General features: G+C 55.2%; 6 protein-coding genes across 6 annotated transcripts; 3 read left to right on the top strand and 3 right to left on the bottom strand.

The window, feature by feature from the left end:
- Nucleotides 1-1,882: 1,882 nt before the first annotated feature.
- Nucleotides 1,883-3,547, top strand: HETIRDRAFT_320170 (uncharacterized protein; the record flags this gene model as incomplete). Its single annotated transcript, XM_009549263.1, has 7 exons — nt 1,883-2,204; nt 2,263-2,333; nt 2,389-2,583; nt 2,640-2,754; nt 2,849-3,159; nt 3,259-3,354; nt 3,416-3,547. The coding sequence occupies 7 exons, from the start codon at nt 1,883-1,885 to the stop codon at nt 3,545-3,547; spliced, it is 1,242 nt and encodes a 413-aa protein (XP_009547558.1).
- Nucleotides 3,548-3,871: 324 nt separating this feature from the next.
- Nucleotides 3,872-6,113, bottom strand: HETIRDRAFT_123228 (uncharacterized protein; the record flags this gene model as incomplete). Its single annotated transcript, XM_009549262.1, has 6 exons — nt 3,872-4,051; nt 4,114-4,196; nt 4,259-5,629; nt 5,797-5,867; nt 5,935-5,996; nt 6,057-6,113. The coding sequence occupies 6 exons, from the start codon at nt 6,111-6,113 to the stop codon at nt 3,872-3,874; spliced, it is 1,824 nt and encodes a 607-aa protein (XP_009547557.1).
- A 380-nt stretch (nt 6,114-6,493) lies between these two features.
- On the top strand, nt 6,494-10,812 carry HETIRDRAFT_434770 (uncharacterized protein; the record flags this gene model as incomplete). Its single annotated transcript, XM_009549261.1, has 8 exons — nt 6,494-6,759; nt 6,820-7,044; nt 7,093-7,295; nt 7,346-7,446; nt 7,494-8,737; nt 8,789-10,209; nt 10,280-10,321; nt 10,386-10,812. The coding sequence occupies 8 exons, from the start codon at nt 6,494-6,496 to the stop codon at nt 10,475-10,477; spliced, it is 3,594 nt and encodes a 1,197-aa protein (XP_009547556.1). The 3' UTR covers nt 10,478-10,812.
- Nucleotides 10,813-10,861: 49 nt separating this feature from the next.
- Nucleotides 10,862-12,377, bottom strand: HETIRDRAFT_320612 (uncharacterized protein; the record flags this gene model as incomplete). The annotated part of the gene is made up of 5 exons (XM_009549260.1): nt 10,862-11,077; nt 11,142-11,197; nt 11,298-12,021; nt 12,084-12,236; nt 12,273-12,377. Coding segments are annotated over 5 exons (1,254 nt in total), but the record flags the coding sequence as incomplete, so codon positions are not given.
- A 514-nt stretch (nt 12,378-12,891) lies between these two features.
- HETIRDRAFT_320857 (uncharacterized protein) lies at nt 12,892-13,755 on the bottom strand (the record flags this gene model as incomplete). The annotated part of the gene is made up of 3 exons (XM_009549259.1): nt 12,892-13,083; nt 13,144-13,272; nt 13,336-13,755. 3 exons carry the CDS (start codon nt 13,753-13,755, stop codon nt 12,892-12,894), a joined length of 741 nt encoding a protein of 246 aa, XP_009547554.1.
- An 807-nt stretch (nt 13,756-14,562) lies between these two features.
- Nucleotides 14,563-14,939, top strand: HETIRDRAFT_233247 (uncharacterized protein; the record flags this gene model as incomplete). Its single annotated transcript, XM_009549258.1, has 3 exons — nt 14,563-14,587; nt 14,648-14,762; nt 14,825-14,939. Coding segments are annotated over 3 exons (255 nt in total), but the record flags the coding sequence as incomplete, so codon positions are not given.
- Between the last annotated feature and the right edge of the window lie 487 nt (nt 14,940-15,426).

Raw genomic sequence — 15,426 nt, 5'->3', positions numbered from 1 at the left:
TATTTGGCTATGATTATCTATGAGTTAAAAAAAGAGTTGATGTATATATTTACAACCCAAGTTTTCTTTAGAAGCATGGTCTAACATATACTTGCCTTAGCATATATGATATTTTCAAGGGAAACAGCATCAAATGTTAGCTATAGGAGAGAATAGGGCTAACCAGCATTGTTAGACATGAGTGAGTAATCACTATGCTGACCTACCTAGAGGGTTTCTACTATTTGGAGGCAAAGCAGCTACCTCCAATAATTAATGTCCAAGATCCATGGCTTCTATCAGCATCTTACTCAAATATACACTTATCTTGAGAAACACAATACCTATAATATAGAGGTCTGTATAACACCTGATCTCTATAAGTATATTAGTGTAACCTATACCTAGCTGTCTCCTAAGACTGTTTGGTCCTAACAGAATAACAGTATATGAAGGCTTCTATGAGAGGTCTCATCTTAGAGATGTGACACACAGTCCATTAGCTGACAAGAAGCTTAGAAAATTTGGTAAGACAAATACCCAGAAGTAAAGAAGAGGCAATAGCTAGAACACTACACATAAGATACATAGTATTGAGTACTTGAGTAACAGAAAGCATCAGGCTGATGACCTAAAGCACTCACACCTTTGATAAATATTGACCAGGAGAACAAATAGTTAGAGCTCCCTTGTGCAGAGCAGCTCTGCTGGTCATATGACATATGTCAACCTGAAAAATGTGAGCTTGAATTTCACTAGTAAGATTTAAGTGAGCAGGCACTATCGGTAAGGACAAAGAGGTGGCAGCAAATAGTCTCCATGGCTGACCTTGTATGGAAGACAGTTGTTTTGTGTTAAGGTCTGCTTCCAAATGCTGGGGCCTTGCAGGTAGTACTGATTTTGGCATTTGCTGCTTATAAAATGATAGACTTTGCATGGAATGTGTTACCTAACCTAACATGTGAGAGAAAAATGCTTACCAGCTATATAAATGGTGCTTACTGGGCAAGATTTTGTTTGATGCAATAGGCAAGTTGGAATGAATAATTATATTTTGCTTTGGTCGCTAGTTCAAGTCCCACTCAAAACACCATCCATTGTATTCAAATTTTTTCATCACTATTATTCTATGCTCTTTCTACCTTTCTATGTCAATTAAATCTCTTTCTGAGCATCAAGGCTGCCTGTAAATGATATTTTGAGCTTTCTCTCAACCTGCATGTGCACTGCTTTGCACATGGGTGAGCTGAATTTGAAAAGATATCAAATCCACCTGCAAGGGTGCGTAACTTGGAAGTAGCCTAGGGGCGAGTCAGCGAGGAGAAACACGTGAGGGGGTGAACCGAGGGGTGACTCGGGTCCTGGCCATGATCGCAGGGAGAGTGTCTGGTTGGGAGAACAGGCTTGCCACCCTCGACACCTTGCACTTCAGTCCTCCACGTCGCTCTCACCCACAATGACCGCCCGCCCTCCTCCAGCCCGCCCTCACATCGGTCTCAACCCTTCCTCTCATTTTTCTCATTCAAATACGGAATGGGGCGAAGACGATGCTTGGGACAGTGCTTCAGATTCAGAATCTCCCTCGCCCGCCCCACCGCTGTGGAACCGTTCGGCTTCAAGTACGAGCGCACGACCCACCACAGCCTCCACTGCGCCAAAGCCCGTTCCAAGAACTTCCCGCAACGACTCTTCGTCCACGCTCGCCTTCTCATACACTCATGTCAGCGCCCCGAGCCCGAGTTCATACCCATCAAAGTCAGAGCAGGTCATATCCTCCAAGAACGGATGGACTCTTGTGCAGAAGTCGGAAAAGGAGCAGACGAGTGTGAGTGAGAAGGAGGAAGTCGCAGAGTCCGATCGGTCGGCCGATGTTGATGTCGAAGGCGACATGATCGTCGGTGACATGGACCCAGAGTTTGCAGAGACGTTTGTGTCCACAAAATCCAGGCAGAAGCCCAACACGATCAGAGAGGATGCTCAAGAGATCGTGAACGGTACTTCGACTCGATATTCTTACTGCTTCCAGACCCTCATTCAATGTCTAGATCCCTTGCATCTTGTCCGACGCCGAACATCGAAGCGGCCAAATGCAGGTTCCCGTTCGAGATCACATTCGCCCGCTCATGGCGCGCGATCTCCTGAAAGATTGATACGGGAACATTCAATACGTACCAACCGCCGTCATAAGTTTATTGAGTGTCTCATGCGTGAGGATGTCGACATGGGTATGTCCTCGCCGCACTGCCTTTCAGCACGCGAGGCTTGACAACTCTCCATGTAAAGCCGAGTTGCGAAAGCTTGCCTGGTCGGGCGTCCCGAACGAGCTGCGCCCGCTGGCATGGCAATTACTTCTGGTCTGTCTGACCTTCTGCTGACGTTCAAACCTTCAATTGGACATCTATCTTGTAGGGCTACCTTCCGCTGCCGACACGACTTCGCTCGTCGACGCTAGAACGAAAGCGAGGAGAATACTTGTCGTTAGTAGGCTTGACCTTTGCGCGAGGCCGCGAGGGCCTCGACCAACAAATATGGCACCAAATAGAGATCGACGTTCCAAGAACACGGCCAGGCGTGCAGCTATGGATGTACCGTGCGACACAACGAGTAAGCGATTGCAATTTCAGTGTCTATCCTACCGCTAGCTCATGCATCTGCTCTAGAGCTTGGAACGCATCCTGTACGTGTGGGCAATACGGCATCCGGCCAGTGGCTATGTGCAGGGGATCAACGATCTCGTCACGCCCTTCTTTCAAATATTTCTTTCCGCTTACATCGGTACATCCATATCGCCTTTCACCCCACGTCGCCGCCATGGCGTCACCGTTGTCAAACCTGATCTCATCGAATTTGCTCTCCATTGTCCCTGCAGACTCGGATCCAGAATCGTTCGACCCGTCACTGCTGCCGGAGTCCGTGCTCGATGCGATCGAGGCGGACTCGTTCTGGTGCCTTTCACGGCTGCTGGACGGCATTCAAGATAACTACATCTCCGCCCAGCCGGGCATTCAGCGCAGCGTGCGACGCATGTCGGAGCTGGTCGCGCGGATCGACGCACCGCTGCACGAGCACCTCGCCGCGCAGAACGTCGAGTTCATCCAGTTCGCGTTTCGGTGGATGAATTGCCTGCTGATGCGGGAGATCAGCGTGAAGAACACGATTCGCATGTGGGACACGTATCTGGTGCGCGCTAGTTTGATTTTGCTTCTGTTTACGTGGCTAGCTCGGTGCACTGGTGATTGGCTGATGATGGTTTCCGGTTCCGTTGCTTGGTCGGTACAGGCGGAAGGTCCCGACGCGTTCTCGCAGTTCCACCTGTACGTCTGTTCTGCGTTTCTCGTGCGATGGAGTGAGAAATTGCGTGAGATGGACTTTCAGGTGCGCTCACAAACTGCTTTTTTTCTGCATATTATCGCTCACCCGCACCTACCTATGTCAGGGGATCATCATGTTCCTCCAATCGCTGCCGACGCAAGACTGGACGGACCACGAGATCGAGATGCTGCTCAGTCAAGCATTCGTGCTTAATTCCATCTGGCAGAACGCGCAGAGCCACTTCACGGGCAAGTGATGGCGCTGGTTATCTTTGGCGGCGCGGGCGCAGGCGCGGCGGTTCATATACTGTCTATTTATTCATTTCTCATCGGGTCGATAACCGCATGTATATTGGGGCTTGGGCTCAAGCGTGACCGAAATGTACGCCGTTGACATTTTTCAGCGCTGCGATGATAGTCTGAAATCACATCCACGCGCGCATAGAAGAAATTGTTCTTGAAAATGACGCAGAGCACCCAGAGAGAAACTAAGGACAGGGTTTGAACAAGACCGTGATACAAACAGCAGACACACAGCGTAAGAGGCAGTAAGGTAGTAAGCAGCGCTCGAGGACTCGAGCTCATTCTGAGCTTTTGACGAACGCGATCTCTCGTTCTAGGGCACTCAGGAGAGCGGCGGCATCGTCTTCGGTGCGGAGGCGTAGTTGATACGTCGTCCCGTGTTTTTCGTCGTCAAATCCTGTGAAGAAGACGCTCCTTTGTGAAAGCGTCGGATGCATCTGTTTGTAGATGCGGAAGTTCTGCGAGGTTCAAGAGAATTAGAGAGGAATTGGCAGAGGAGAGAAGGAAGGGCGAGACGCACGATCGTGACCTTGCCCATGGCGCTTGTTCGATGGAGCACGCGACGAGCATCTGTTGTCGTGTGTTTTTTTAACCGTAACATGCCTAGATAATCGAAAGTCAACGTCGGGAACGAATTAAAGGCAAAAGCGAGACGCGTCACGAACCTGGACCCATGCTTTTCCACGTCTTAACCCCACTGGCGGTCTCTACCATTTTATATGCACTCGCCTTGACCGCATGAGTCGTCTCCTCTTCCTCCTCACCCTCGCCCTCTTTATCATATTGTCCTTCCTCTGATAAGGGAGTGCCGTCGCGCGACACGTCGGTCGACGACTCGGCTTTGGCCGGCGGCGCGGCGAACGAGAACCCGATGGAGCCCGATTTAGACTGCTCGGCGCCGCTGCCCGTGGGGGAGCCGAAACCGAAGCCGACGGGGTTGCCGATGCTCCCGCTGCCGCCGCCGCCAAAGACGAATGGGTTGGTGGGTGATCCGAAGGAGCTCGAGGAGGAGGCAGACTTCACGGGGGTCGATGTGCCGAAGGGCGATGGAGCGGGCTTATCGTTGTCGTCATTGCCATCGTCATGCTTAGGCTTGTCTGCGGCGCTGCTGATCCTACCGAATAGGCTGGACGTGTTTGGAGAAGCGGAGTTCAGGCCGAAGAGAGAGGTACCACCGCTGCTGGAAGAGCCACTGAGGGAGAATGGTAGCGAGGGCGCGGCGTCTTTTGCTGGTAAAGCAAAGGGGTTGCTTTTCAGCGTCGAAGCGCTATCGGAAGGGGGGGTGTCAAACGAGAAGGAAGGTTTTGGGGGAGCTGCTGAAGACGCAGATAACGTCTCGGATTGTGTTGGAGCGGATGACGTGGATGGGAATTTGAAGCTGGACGATTGACTGCCATTGGCAGCTGCAATGTCCGGCCCAACTGAGAAATTGCCACCGAAGGAAGTAGAAGACGAAGATGCAGCTGCGGGGCGGAAACCGGCAAAGGTGGTCGGTGGAGCAGGCATAGTAGGGGGTTTGAGTGCAGCGCTGGGCGCAGAGCTCGTGCCAAAGGCGAACGAAGAAGATGGCACGGCAGGTGGGACCGCAGACACCGACGATCCATTGACGGCAGGAGAAGCAGACTCACGGGTGGATTTGTCGTCATATTCCCGCTGCACGGATATTCTGTGTTTCTTATACTGCTCAAGCACATCTGCAATGTCCAAGAAGGGATCAGACTCGACGGCCTTCGAGACGGTGGATAGGAAGGAGGTATTCAGGCCACGAAGGGAAGTGTAGTATTTCAAGGCTGCATCATCCGTGGCTGCAGTAGAGTCGGAGTCGGATAAGGGTGTTGGATCAGCAGACTTAGCGGCAGTAGTGGTGGTGGTGTTGATGGTGGAAGCGGCTGGGTTGATGAAGGAAGCGAAAGCCTTCGTGGCGTTGGATGCTGAAGATGCCACAGGTGCCAACAAAGGTAAAAAGGGGGAGGGTTGTGAGGAGCCTGTGGGGCCTGTGGAGGAGCCCAATTTGAAGGTCGCAGCAAAGGGACTGGCTGTGGAAGTCGCTGAGCCCGCAGCGGTAGTAGCAGGAGGCGCAAAGCCGAAGCCAGAGCTCAGGCCACCAGAACCAAACCCAGAGAACGTAGGTTTCGGCGCCTAGATAGATAGTGAGGGAGAGGGCCACGTAAGTGCAAAGTCTAATTCCTCACAGAATTTGCACTGGAAGAAGACACGGCGGGAAATAGTGTGGGTGCCGGACTTTGCGATGAGCGTTTAGGCAATCCTCTGATCCTGGATGAGTGCGCGACTGTAAGCCCCGTTGCAGGCGCGCAGAGATACGATGGAAGGCACAACTGACTTTCGTTGGGACAAGGCCGCTTCGTCGGCTTTCTGCAGACCCTGAGCGGGCGTGTCAATCTCCTGTAGGGATGAAATTGGTGGGTTAGTCAGAGGGATGAAAATAGAGGGAGAAAACGGTACCTCGACGTCGTCGTCCGCATCGTCCTTGGACAGCTGCTTGTCTGCACCGCGCTTCATTTAGGGTATTGTACGGTCTGAACGACAAGAGAACAAGAGGGCTGTGGCAACTCGTCTCAGGGAGCACGACCAGCACGCGTCGGGCGGAGTGTAAATGAGCGGACACACCCGTGGTGGCCAAGACGCTGGTGCTTGTGGACGGAATTTCTCGAGGCGTGGAGGATATCGAACAGTGTCGAGCGTGATTGAGGGCCTGCGGCATCGACCCGACCAAGGTTTATCTCTGCCATAACAGCTCGAACCTATCGCGGAAGAGCGGATGCGAGTGTGGGCGTAATTCGGAGGCGGTCAGCGCTGCGGCCAAACAGGGAGGACATTCCCACGCTGTGAGGTAAAGTGTCCAGTGCTCTCTCTTCCTCGACTCTGTGTTCCCCCCCATCATGTCCTCCTCCTCCGCGACCGCAGCGGGCTCGCGTTCCCCCTCGCCGGCAACGCCAGCAACGCCAGACTCATCCGACAGTCTCGAGACCATCGCCTTCAGTGGCAGCATTGACCTCTCCACGTGGTATAACTCGCTATCTTCTAGCAAACCATCATCAGCAACTGCCGCCCTGTGGGAAGACTCGCAATTCCTCGACATATCAAAAGAGGAGGATGGAAACATATTGCTATTGGAGGATATTCTTCAGGAACACGCATACGACGAGTAAGTTTCCCCACCGACTTTTGAAAGTCGCCCTCGCCTCACATCGGCTTGGTTGGGCAGTACCGCCGCTGTTGAGGCATCCACAGTGCATTCCATTGATTCCCACACCGTTCCGGAAAGCGCGATCCCTCTTTTACAACCCTCCCGCGAAAACGCATCCACTTCCCCTCGAGGTCTGACACCTACAACAAAGCCAATTCCGCCTCCTGCTTCGCAACCGCGAAGGCGGAATGTATCGGCAGCTTCTCAAACTGTTGTCTACCCTCCTAAAGAATCATGTTACAAGTATGTTTCTCGAATCGCTTCCTCATGCATTTCTGATCCGTAACCCAGCCTACCTATCATGATCCCGAGCATCCCGGAGGGTGGAACTAAGTCTCGCGTCGAGACCCAAGTCCGTATCACTGTCGACCTCGCCCATGCCAGTTCTTCGACAGGAGAGGCTTTCCAGTACGACCGGGTGGGTACGTACAAATGGTTACAGTTGCCCAGAGGAACGGCAACGAAGAGACGGACACGGAAGGAAGGAAAGATCGGTGAGTTCATTCATCCTTCTGCTTGGGGTTTACTGCTTACGCGACCACAGAGCCCTCTGCGGAGGATACTCTATTCTTGTCGGCAGAGGTGACATGTTCCTCGCCCCCGCACATGCGTGTGGTGTGTTGCTCCAGTTGTCAAACCCGTGAAGTACGTGCCCCGAAAACTTTGAAACAACCTCCGCTCATATTCTATAGGCGAAGCGGGTAGCACGAAAACTTGCGGCTCGCGTCCGCCCACAACGGTCGGATGGCGATCAAGAAGCATGCAACTCGGACAGCAAGAGTGAAGGCTCTTTCAATATCGTGCAGTTCAACTGTCCCGAGGTGCTCGACTTCTCTGCCGGTAGTGTCGTCCTCCCCCTCCGAATCACATGCTACTGTAGGCATCATCGCGAGAAGGTCGGATTCAACGTCCACTTCACAATGCTAGACAGCGCGGGACGTGTCGTCGGCTCTGGCGTCACTCGTCCCATCATGATCACTGACGACCATAAGAGCACGGGAGCTAGTGCGAGTAAACAGCCATCGGGTGGACTCTCCTCTACGGTTGACATTGATTGGTCTCAGCTGTCATCGACGCATGCGGAAGTCGTGGAACAGACAGGTCCTGTCAAGAGGAAGTATGGGAGTATGGCCGACGCTTCGGAGCAGAGCACGAAGCGAGCTAGGGCTTCAACCGGTAGGCTCTCGTTGTCGAAGGTATCTCGCAAAAGCAGCAGCGCGAGTCTTTCGCCGTCGACATTTGCCTCGTCTCTGCCAACACGGACGACGACTCCACGGTACATGAGCTCTGAGCCTTCGAGCCAACTCAGTACGACAACCACTTCCCCGCCACCTGCATTCGATAACTTCATCATTCAGAATGCGGAGACGTTTTTACCTTCTCCATCGACTTCCATTGCTTCTCCTGGAGACCATGACACAAACATGCTCAACAGCGCAGAGGCAATCATGCCCAATCAGCCACCGCTGAATTTAGATACGGCAGTTATTATGCAGCGCGCAGCCTCTCCTTCCACGTTCCTACCGACCGCATCACCATCACCTGCGCCAATGCCTCTGCCTCATCACCAGGGGCTCCCAGCTCCAGCCCCTATCCAGTCCATACCCTTTATGTTCTTCCACGCCGACCCGCCACCTATGCCAACGCTGCCGAAACCGAGAATACATCGCCTAATTCCCTCTTCGGGCCCGACTTACGGCGGAATCGAAGTTACTATTTTGGGCTCGAATTTCCACCCGTCGCTGCAGCTCGACTGCCTGTTCGGTGAGGCCATGGCGAGCTCGACGCAGCGCTGGAGTGACAACACGCTCGTGTGCATCCTGCCGCCCCGCATCTGCTCGGGTGTCGTGGGCGTGTGGTTCCATGGCATCGACAAGGACGAGGACGGCACGCCTCCATGTCTGTTCACGTATACGGATGAATCCGATAGAGCTTTGTGAGTGGAAATACTCTCCGGTTGTCGCGTGAATATTGACTTCGCCTTCAGGATGGAGCTAGCCCTTCAAGTTGTTGGTCTCAAGATGACGGGGAAGCTGGAGGACGCAAAGAGCGTAGCGATGCGGATCGTGGGACCTCCCAGCGACGATCCGCAGGGTGGATCAGCTCCAAATGGAATGCAGCAGTTCCTTTCAAGCCACCTGTCCTTGGATCTGCATCCCTTACGCCGCCGAGGTGTGGGCGACGAGCTCGAGCAGATGGTCCTGGATCTACTGTCTCTTCTCGATGTCCCGCTCAACCTCTCTTCGTCCTTCTCTCTGTCTTCGGCCATCTCGCACCAGACGCACAGTGGACAGACGCTCCTCCACCTCGCTGTCTTCCTCAAGTACCCGCGGTTGATCAAATTTTTGTTGCGACACGACATTGACCTTGACGTGCGCGACCGGAATGGGTACACCGCGCTCCACTTTGCAGGCATCGTGGGGGCGCGCGAATGCGCGACGATCCTCATCGATGCTGGTGCGGACCTGGAGATCGTCAACGCGGACGGGCATACGGCACAGGAGGTCTCGACGTTCGATTTCGACGACTTGCGCTCGCCTACGGTCGATGCGCATGATCTGTCAGACGAGCTAGATGAAGAGGAGTCGAGGTGGGGAGACGGCGAAGAAGAGTCCGAGGGATCTGAGGTCGATGTTCGCCGTCGGACCCTTGTCAAGCGCCGCTCGAACCGCGCCATGAACCGCGCTGTGAGGCGATCGACGGGCGCGTCTGCGTCTGTCTCGTCGGAGGACGACGAAGGGGCGGGCGGGGGTGAAGTCGCTGTGCCCGACGCGGCGACGACCGGCGTGGCGAAGAGCGACGAGGCTATGCGAGGCGCCGCCATCGATGAGAAGCAGGCGCTGTCGTTCATGGACATGATCCAGCGCACGCTGGCGCGCGTGCAGCCCACGCAGGGGCTCATGCCGCACCTCCCCAACCTGCCCGGCATGCCCGCCGTCCCGTGGGACGCGCTCCCGCAGATCCCGATGGTGTTCCCCGTGTACGTGCCGTGGCCGGCGTTCCTCGGCGAGAAGCGCGTGGACGAGCACGGCGACGCGCTCGACGACGGCGCGGGGGCGCAGGAGCCGAAGGGCGCCGTGCGGTGGACCGCGCAGGAGTGGCGCGCGTTTTGGGAGAAGTGGATGATGCAGGGCACGCAGGCGCAGGCGCAGGGGGCGGTCGAGGACGACCCGCCGCCGGTGTACACGCCGCGCACGCAGGTGGAGGCGGAGGCGCGGCCTCAGCCTGCGCAAGTCGAGTCGGAGGAAGAGGAAGAGGAGGACGAGGCCGCGGTGGCGGGTCCTTCGACGCTCGAGCGGCCGAGTGCGCGGCGGGTGGGCTACGACACGGTCAGGGTGACCGACCAGGAAGTGAACGCGTATGGGTACAGGCCCACCAACGCCAAGCCACGGCAGGTACAGAAGAAGGGTGCGTGCTCTCGCGTTTGTTTTCCCGTGGCGGAGACGCGGATCTGACGCGGACTTTTTTCGCTCTGTAGAAGATCGCATGCTGATCCTGTTCTGGATACCTATCCTTTTCCGTGAGTTTCTCGCCCTATGTCTGTCATGCGGGTTGAGTGCAATGCTGACGATGGATTGTGGCAGTCGCGCTCGTGTGGGCGCTCTTCTCCGGTGTCCGGATCGCGTTCCATTCGCTGAGGACGCTGACGCCTTTGAAGGCTGTCCTGCGGCTCTGAAGAGAATCCCCTCGATTATCGCTTTTTTTTTGCTCTTTCTTGCATACATACAGTCTCTGGACTTGCTCGATTATCGGGACGTGTATTGCGCACATATGCATCGCCGTTCGCTATTTCCATACAGATACACAATCGTTTTTTTTCTTTCTTCCCGTTGCCGTCTCGCGTTTGCATTTGCTGCTCCGTTTTTTTATGTTTAGTTTTTGAGTACGGTTAGGTCGCTACATACGGATGCTCTGTATGTGTATAGTGGCCCATGTAGGTTTAGAGCGGGTGGAGGATGGATGAACGGCGCGTGGATGGTGAGGGTGCAATACAGAAATCATCTTTATCGTATCATACATGTCGTGCGTTCATCGAAGAATGCAGGGTGAGATGGTGACGTCAGCGCGCCGAGGCGCCGGCGCCGGCGACGCGCGCCTCGATGCGCTGCACGACGGCGTCGAAGACGCGCTCGACGTGATCGAGGTAGGCGGAGGTGTTCTCGTCCGGGCGGTGCGCGCTGGCGGGGACGTCGAGGGTGAAGGCGGGCGCGTAGAGCGGGAAGGCGGCGTGTGCGCGGTCGGGGATGGGCGTGTCGAGCGGGAGGGGGGCGTCGAGCTGTCAGAGGGGAGGTGAGGAGAGCGAGGGCAGGACGAGGAGGGGGGGGGGGGGGTGGGCGCACGGCTATGGATGTGAGGTAGGCCCATGCGCGAGCTGCGTTTGGCGAGTCGTAGCCGCCTGAAACGGGGAGGGGGGCAAGGCGTGCGGGTCGTCAGCAGGGCGGCGCGACAGAGCGCCGAGGACTCGAGACTCGGGATTCGAGAGAGGGGGAACGCACCTCCGCCGAGGAGGAGGGTCTTGACGTGCCACTGGCGGAGCGCGCGGTGCACGCACCAGCCCAAGCCGCCGGGGCCGCCGAGGGCGCCGTTAGCGACGGCGCAGGGGTCGCCGGCGAGTGCGTCGGCGCCGCACTGGAGGACGAGGTAGTCGGGTTTGAAGGCGGATGCGACGCGCTCGACGGGGCCGAGCCAGACGCGGCGGAGGGTGGCGGGGGAGGCGCCGGGGCGGAGCGGGAGGGAGAGGGTGAATGGGTCGGAGGTGGAAGTTGGGAGGGCGGAGAGGGGAGAGGGGGGGAAGAAGCCTGGGGCGGCGTGGTGGAGGGAGAGGGTGAGGAACTGTGGGGCGGGGGTAGGGGCGGAGGCGGGCGAGGGCGAGGGCGAGGGCGAGGGCGAGGTGGGAGTGGGCGTGTGGAAAGCGGAGGAGACGCCGTCGGAGAAGTGGAGGTCGAGGTCGAGGTACATGATGCGGGGCTTGCGGGGCGGGGCGGCGGCGGCGGCAGAGGGGGGAGAGGGGACAGGCGCGCGTTTGAGGGAGAGGAGGGCAAGAACGCAGTCGTTGACGTAGCAGAACCCGGACGCGCGGGCCTTGTGTGCGTGGTGCCTGCCGCCGTCCCAGCAGATGCTGACGTCGCACGAGTCCTGCGCGAGAGCGCGCGCCGCGGCGAGCGACGCGCCCGCAACGGACTGGACGTACTCGGGGAGGCCGCGGAACGGCGGGCAGTCCTGTGTGGTTGCGATGGGTGAGCGGGTAATAACTCGCGAGTGAGGGGAGGGGCTGTGCGCACGTCTTCGAGGCCGAAATCTGCGAGCTTGGATTGAGTCTGGGGGTCGAAGGCGGAGGAGGGGAGGGCAGGGTCGAGGAGGAAAGAAATGTAGTCCTTGTCGTGGTATGCGGCGAGCTCTTTGGGCGTCGCGGGAGGCGGGCGCAGGACGCGGATCTGCGCGCGTGGAGACTGGGCGGCGTCAGCGTCGACATTGGCGTCAGCGCTACTGTCGGGCGTGGTGCGGAGAAGGCCGAGAGAGGCGACGAGGGAATGCACGAGGAGGGAGCGGTTGGGGTTGGACGGAAGCAGCGAGGAGATCTGGGGCGGTTGGGGTCAGCGGAGACGTCGCGTAGGGGGGCTTCGAGGACGCGCGGACCTTGGCGAGCCTCTCCGACGCGACGTAGACGACATTGCGCCGGGGAGGGGCGCCATCCGAGACCGCCATGCGTGCAATGCTCCGCACCGCGGGCACAGCTGTCTTGCGTTCGGTCTGGACGTCGGAGGGAGACCACGTCGGAGATTCAAATTCAACCTGCTGCCTTTGAAACTCCTTTCGGTGAACGCTCTTCCGAGCGGCCGTACTCGTCCTAATGCCGTTGTGCTTCCCATGAGGCACGAATCTGACGGCACCATGCAGAGGCTGCGAAGCAATCAACAAAGTTCGAACTACAGTAGTCGGACAATTATGACAAAAACCCTCCAGGTATGCTAGTAGCCAGGGATGACGATTATTGACAGAGAATACAGCGCCTATCGGATGGATCATGCCACGCTAGGAATCAGATTTCGGTCAGTAACAGAGCGTGCTTGGTCAAAATGTCAGAACATCTCACATGGACTGTATGAGCCGATCCAATTCTGGAGGCAGAGAAACATCGAGCACATGTCGATTCACCTGAAGGATAGGCATCAAGATACCCGCTGATACATGCACTGCTCCTATCAGAATGATATCTCCACGTCCAAATCCGTCTTTCCCGAGTTTCCATTGCTGGTTTGAAGTTGGCATCAGACTCGCTGCCTGATATCCATGCCACCAAGGTAAGTTGGAGTCAGTCATGGGGATAAAGCATCTCAGCACCTTGATGAATGCATCCACCGACCGGCCAATGTGGCCCACAAATCTGTTCACAGTGATAGGCTTTCTTGCCTGGGTCTCATCCTTCGTCGAGAACTGCTTTTTCCAGGCCCTGGTACTATATCCTGGCCACTCGATTACATGGATCAGCGGTTCGTACAACATTTGCAAGACGGGGTGATTTGGATGGCTCACATTCATCCTCAGGTGAATACTGGCGCGACCACCGAGCTTGACGTGTGTACCGGCATCTCGTATGCCCCGCAAGTCACCTTCTACGGCATCGGCCAGAGGTACACCAATCGATCCATCCTGACGGATGAAGAAAGTTGGCATGCACAGTGTGGCATTTGAAACATGGAGAATGTGGATGGCCTCGCTTTTTGGCTGCCAGAATTCTTGCGGGACAATGGACCCTCGCTGCAGATCCACGCGTAGGTCAAGCACCAAGGAGCGTCCAGCAACAGTGACATCAAAGTGGGACTGAGCATCGCTATAGCCGACATCGTCGGGGCCTAGTGTCGGAACCTTCAGGAGACTGCGGAAGTGCCGATCCGCTTTCTCGGCACCAAATGTATATGAGATATACCCATCCATAAAGATATCGCGTTCCATCTCTGGCTGAATTGGTGCGTCAAGAAAAGCTACAGGAGCGACACAGGAATTTGAAAGACGATGTCAAGCCTCTGTTGGACGATGGCGATCAGGGAGCTATGTTTTCAGAGCCGCCGACGGTATATAAATACTCGACAGTCAAGGCCGGCGACGGATGAGGTTCCGTCCAACCACTTAAATGACCAGAACAATGGCATATGAAGCCCAACACATGTTGTACCCGTAAGCTGCAAGCAGAGCAGCAAACAATCGCCCACAGCGTGGGCGGGGGATCTGAGATCTGAACTTCGAAGCTGGGCATAGATCGTGGATGCCGACAACGTTTCGATACCGCCTCTTAGCCCTAGCGGAGCATGTCATTACCGCGTTGCTGGCGTAATCCGGCTGCTGTTTGTAGGTTGTAGCTGATGTCACACTCAGTGCATCGCCTCTCAGCGCGAACTGCCCTGAAATATCCCTGTGGGATATTCCCGGTATATAGTATGGCAACAGGGACTGGACTGCTCATTTTGCAATCCAATGCCGTGCTTTGACATAAGCGGCATGGCCTTTGACCCCAGAAACCCATCGTCTGAGTACCTATGATTAAAATATCAGCTTTAGTATCAGTAATTGTACCGGCTATGTCTGAAAGTATGCTAGCGAGATATGGAATTATACTGGTGAGATATGAAATATGGACATCGGGGTGAGCAATCCGCGATCAAACTGCAACGGTGTCATCTGTTCTCACGCTCGTCTGCGTCTTCAACGTCGTCAACAGCGACATCTGTCAATCGTTCCCTCGGGCATCCTCTGGGCTTCAAGATGCCCAACCAGTATAAACCTCTACGTGCGTGAAGTCAGCATTTCATGTTTGGATATCTGACGAGTGAGTTATATCTTGCTTCAGCTCCAGAGGACGAATTGGAGCCTTGGATCAAGCTATACTATCATCTTGGCTTGACGGATACACAAATTGCTGAGCTAACATTGGAGAATTTTGATCGAGAAGTATTCGGACTAGGGTGAGTAATTTTCCACTCACTGTTATCCCGCAGGCAGTTGCGTTATTAATGTTGTCTTGAAGAACGAAAATGGTTCAGTGCTTGCGAAAGAAATGGGGCCTCAAAAGTACTCGGCAGCAAGCTCACACTATCGAAACAATTGCCGTCCACGTCGCTGAGATCAAGCGCCATTTTCCCACCTATAGCCCCCGCCTCCGTTGTGGGTCTCACATGATCATGATAACTGCACGATAATGTCCCATATACGATACCTCGTATATGCTATGCCCTTTACTGATTTGTTTAGCTACCATAAATGTTTATTTTTTCGTGTAAACATGAGTGATCATATAAGATAATCAATATTACTTGGACAGATTGCTTACCCCAATGTCCGTATTTCATATCTCACCAGTATAATTCCATATCTCGCTAGCATACTTTCAGACATAGCCGGTACAATTACTGATACTAAAGCTGATATTTTAATCATAGGTACTCAGACGATGGGTTTCTGGGGTCAAAGGCCATGCCGCTTACGTCAAAGCACGGCATTGGATTGCAAAATGAGCAGTCCAGTCCCTGTTGCCATAATATAGCGAATATACCACGAATATGCTGCAAATATACCACAGAGGGAATATCCCTCAAATATCCCCAGTCAATCCGGACTGGTGGATGACTC

This window comes from Heterobasidion irregulare (genome assembly GCF_000320585.1).
Source record: "Heterobasidion irregulare TC 32-1 unplaced genomic scaffold scaffold_06, whole genome shotgun sequence".
NCBI lineage: Eukaryota > Fungi > Basidiomycota > Agaricomycetes > Russulales > Bondarzewiaceae > Heterobasidion > Heterobasidion irregulare.
Note: the sequence above shows the minus strand (reverse complement) of the source record. Positions and strands in the feature narration are given on the sequence as shown.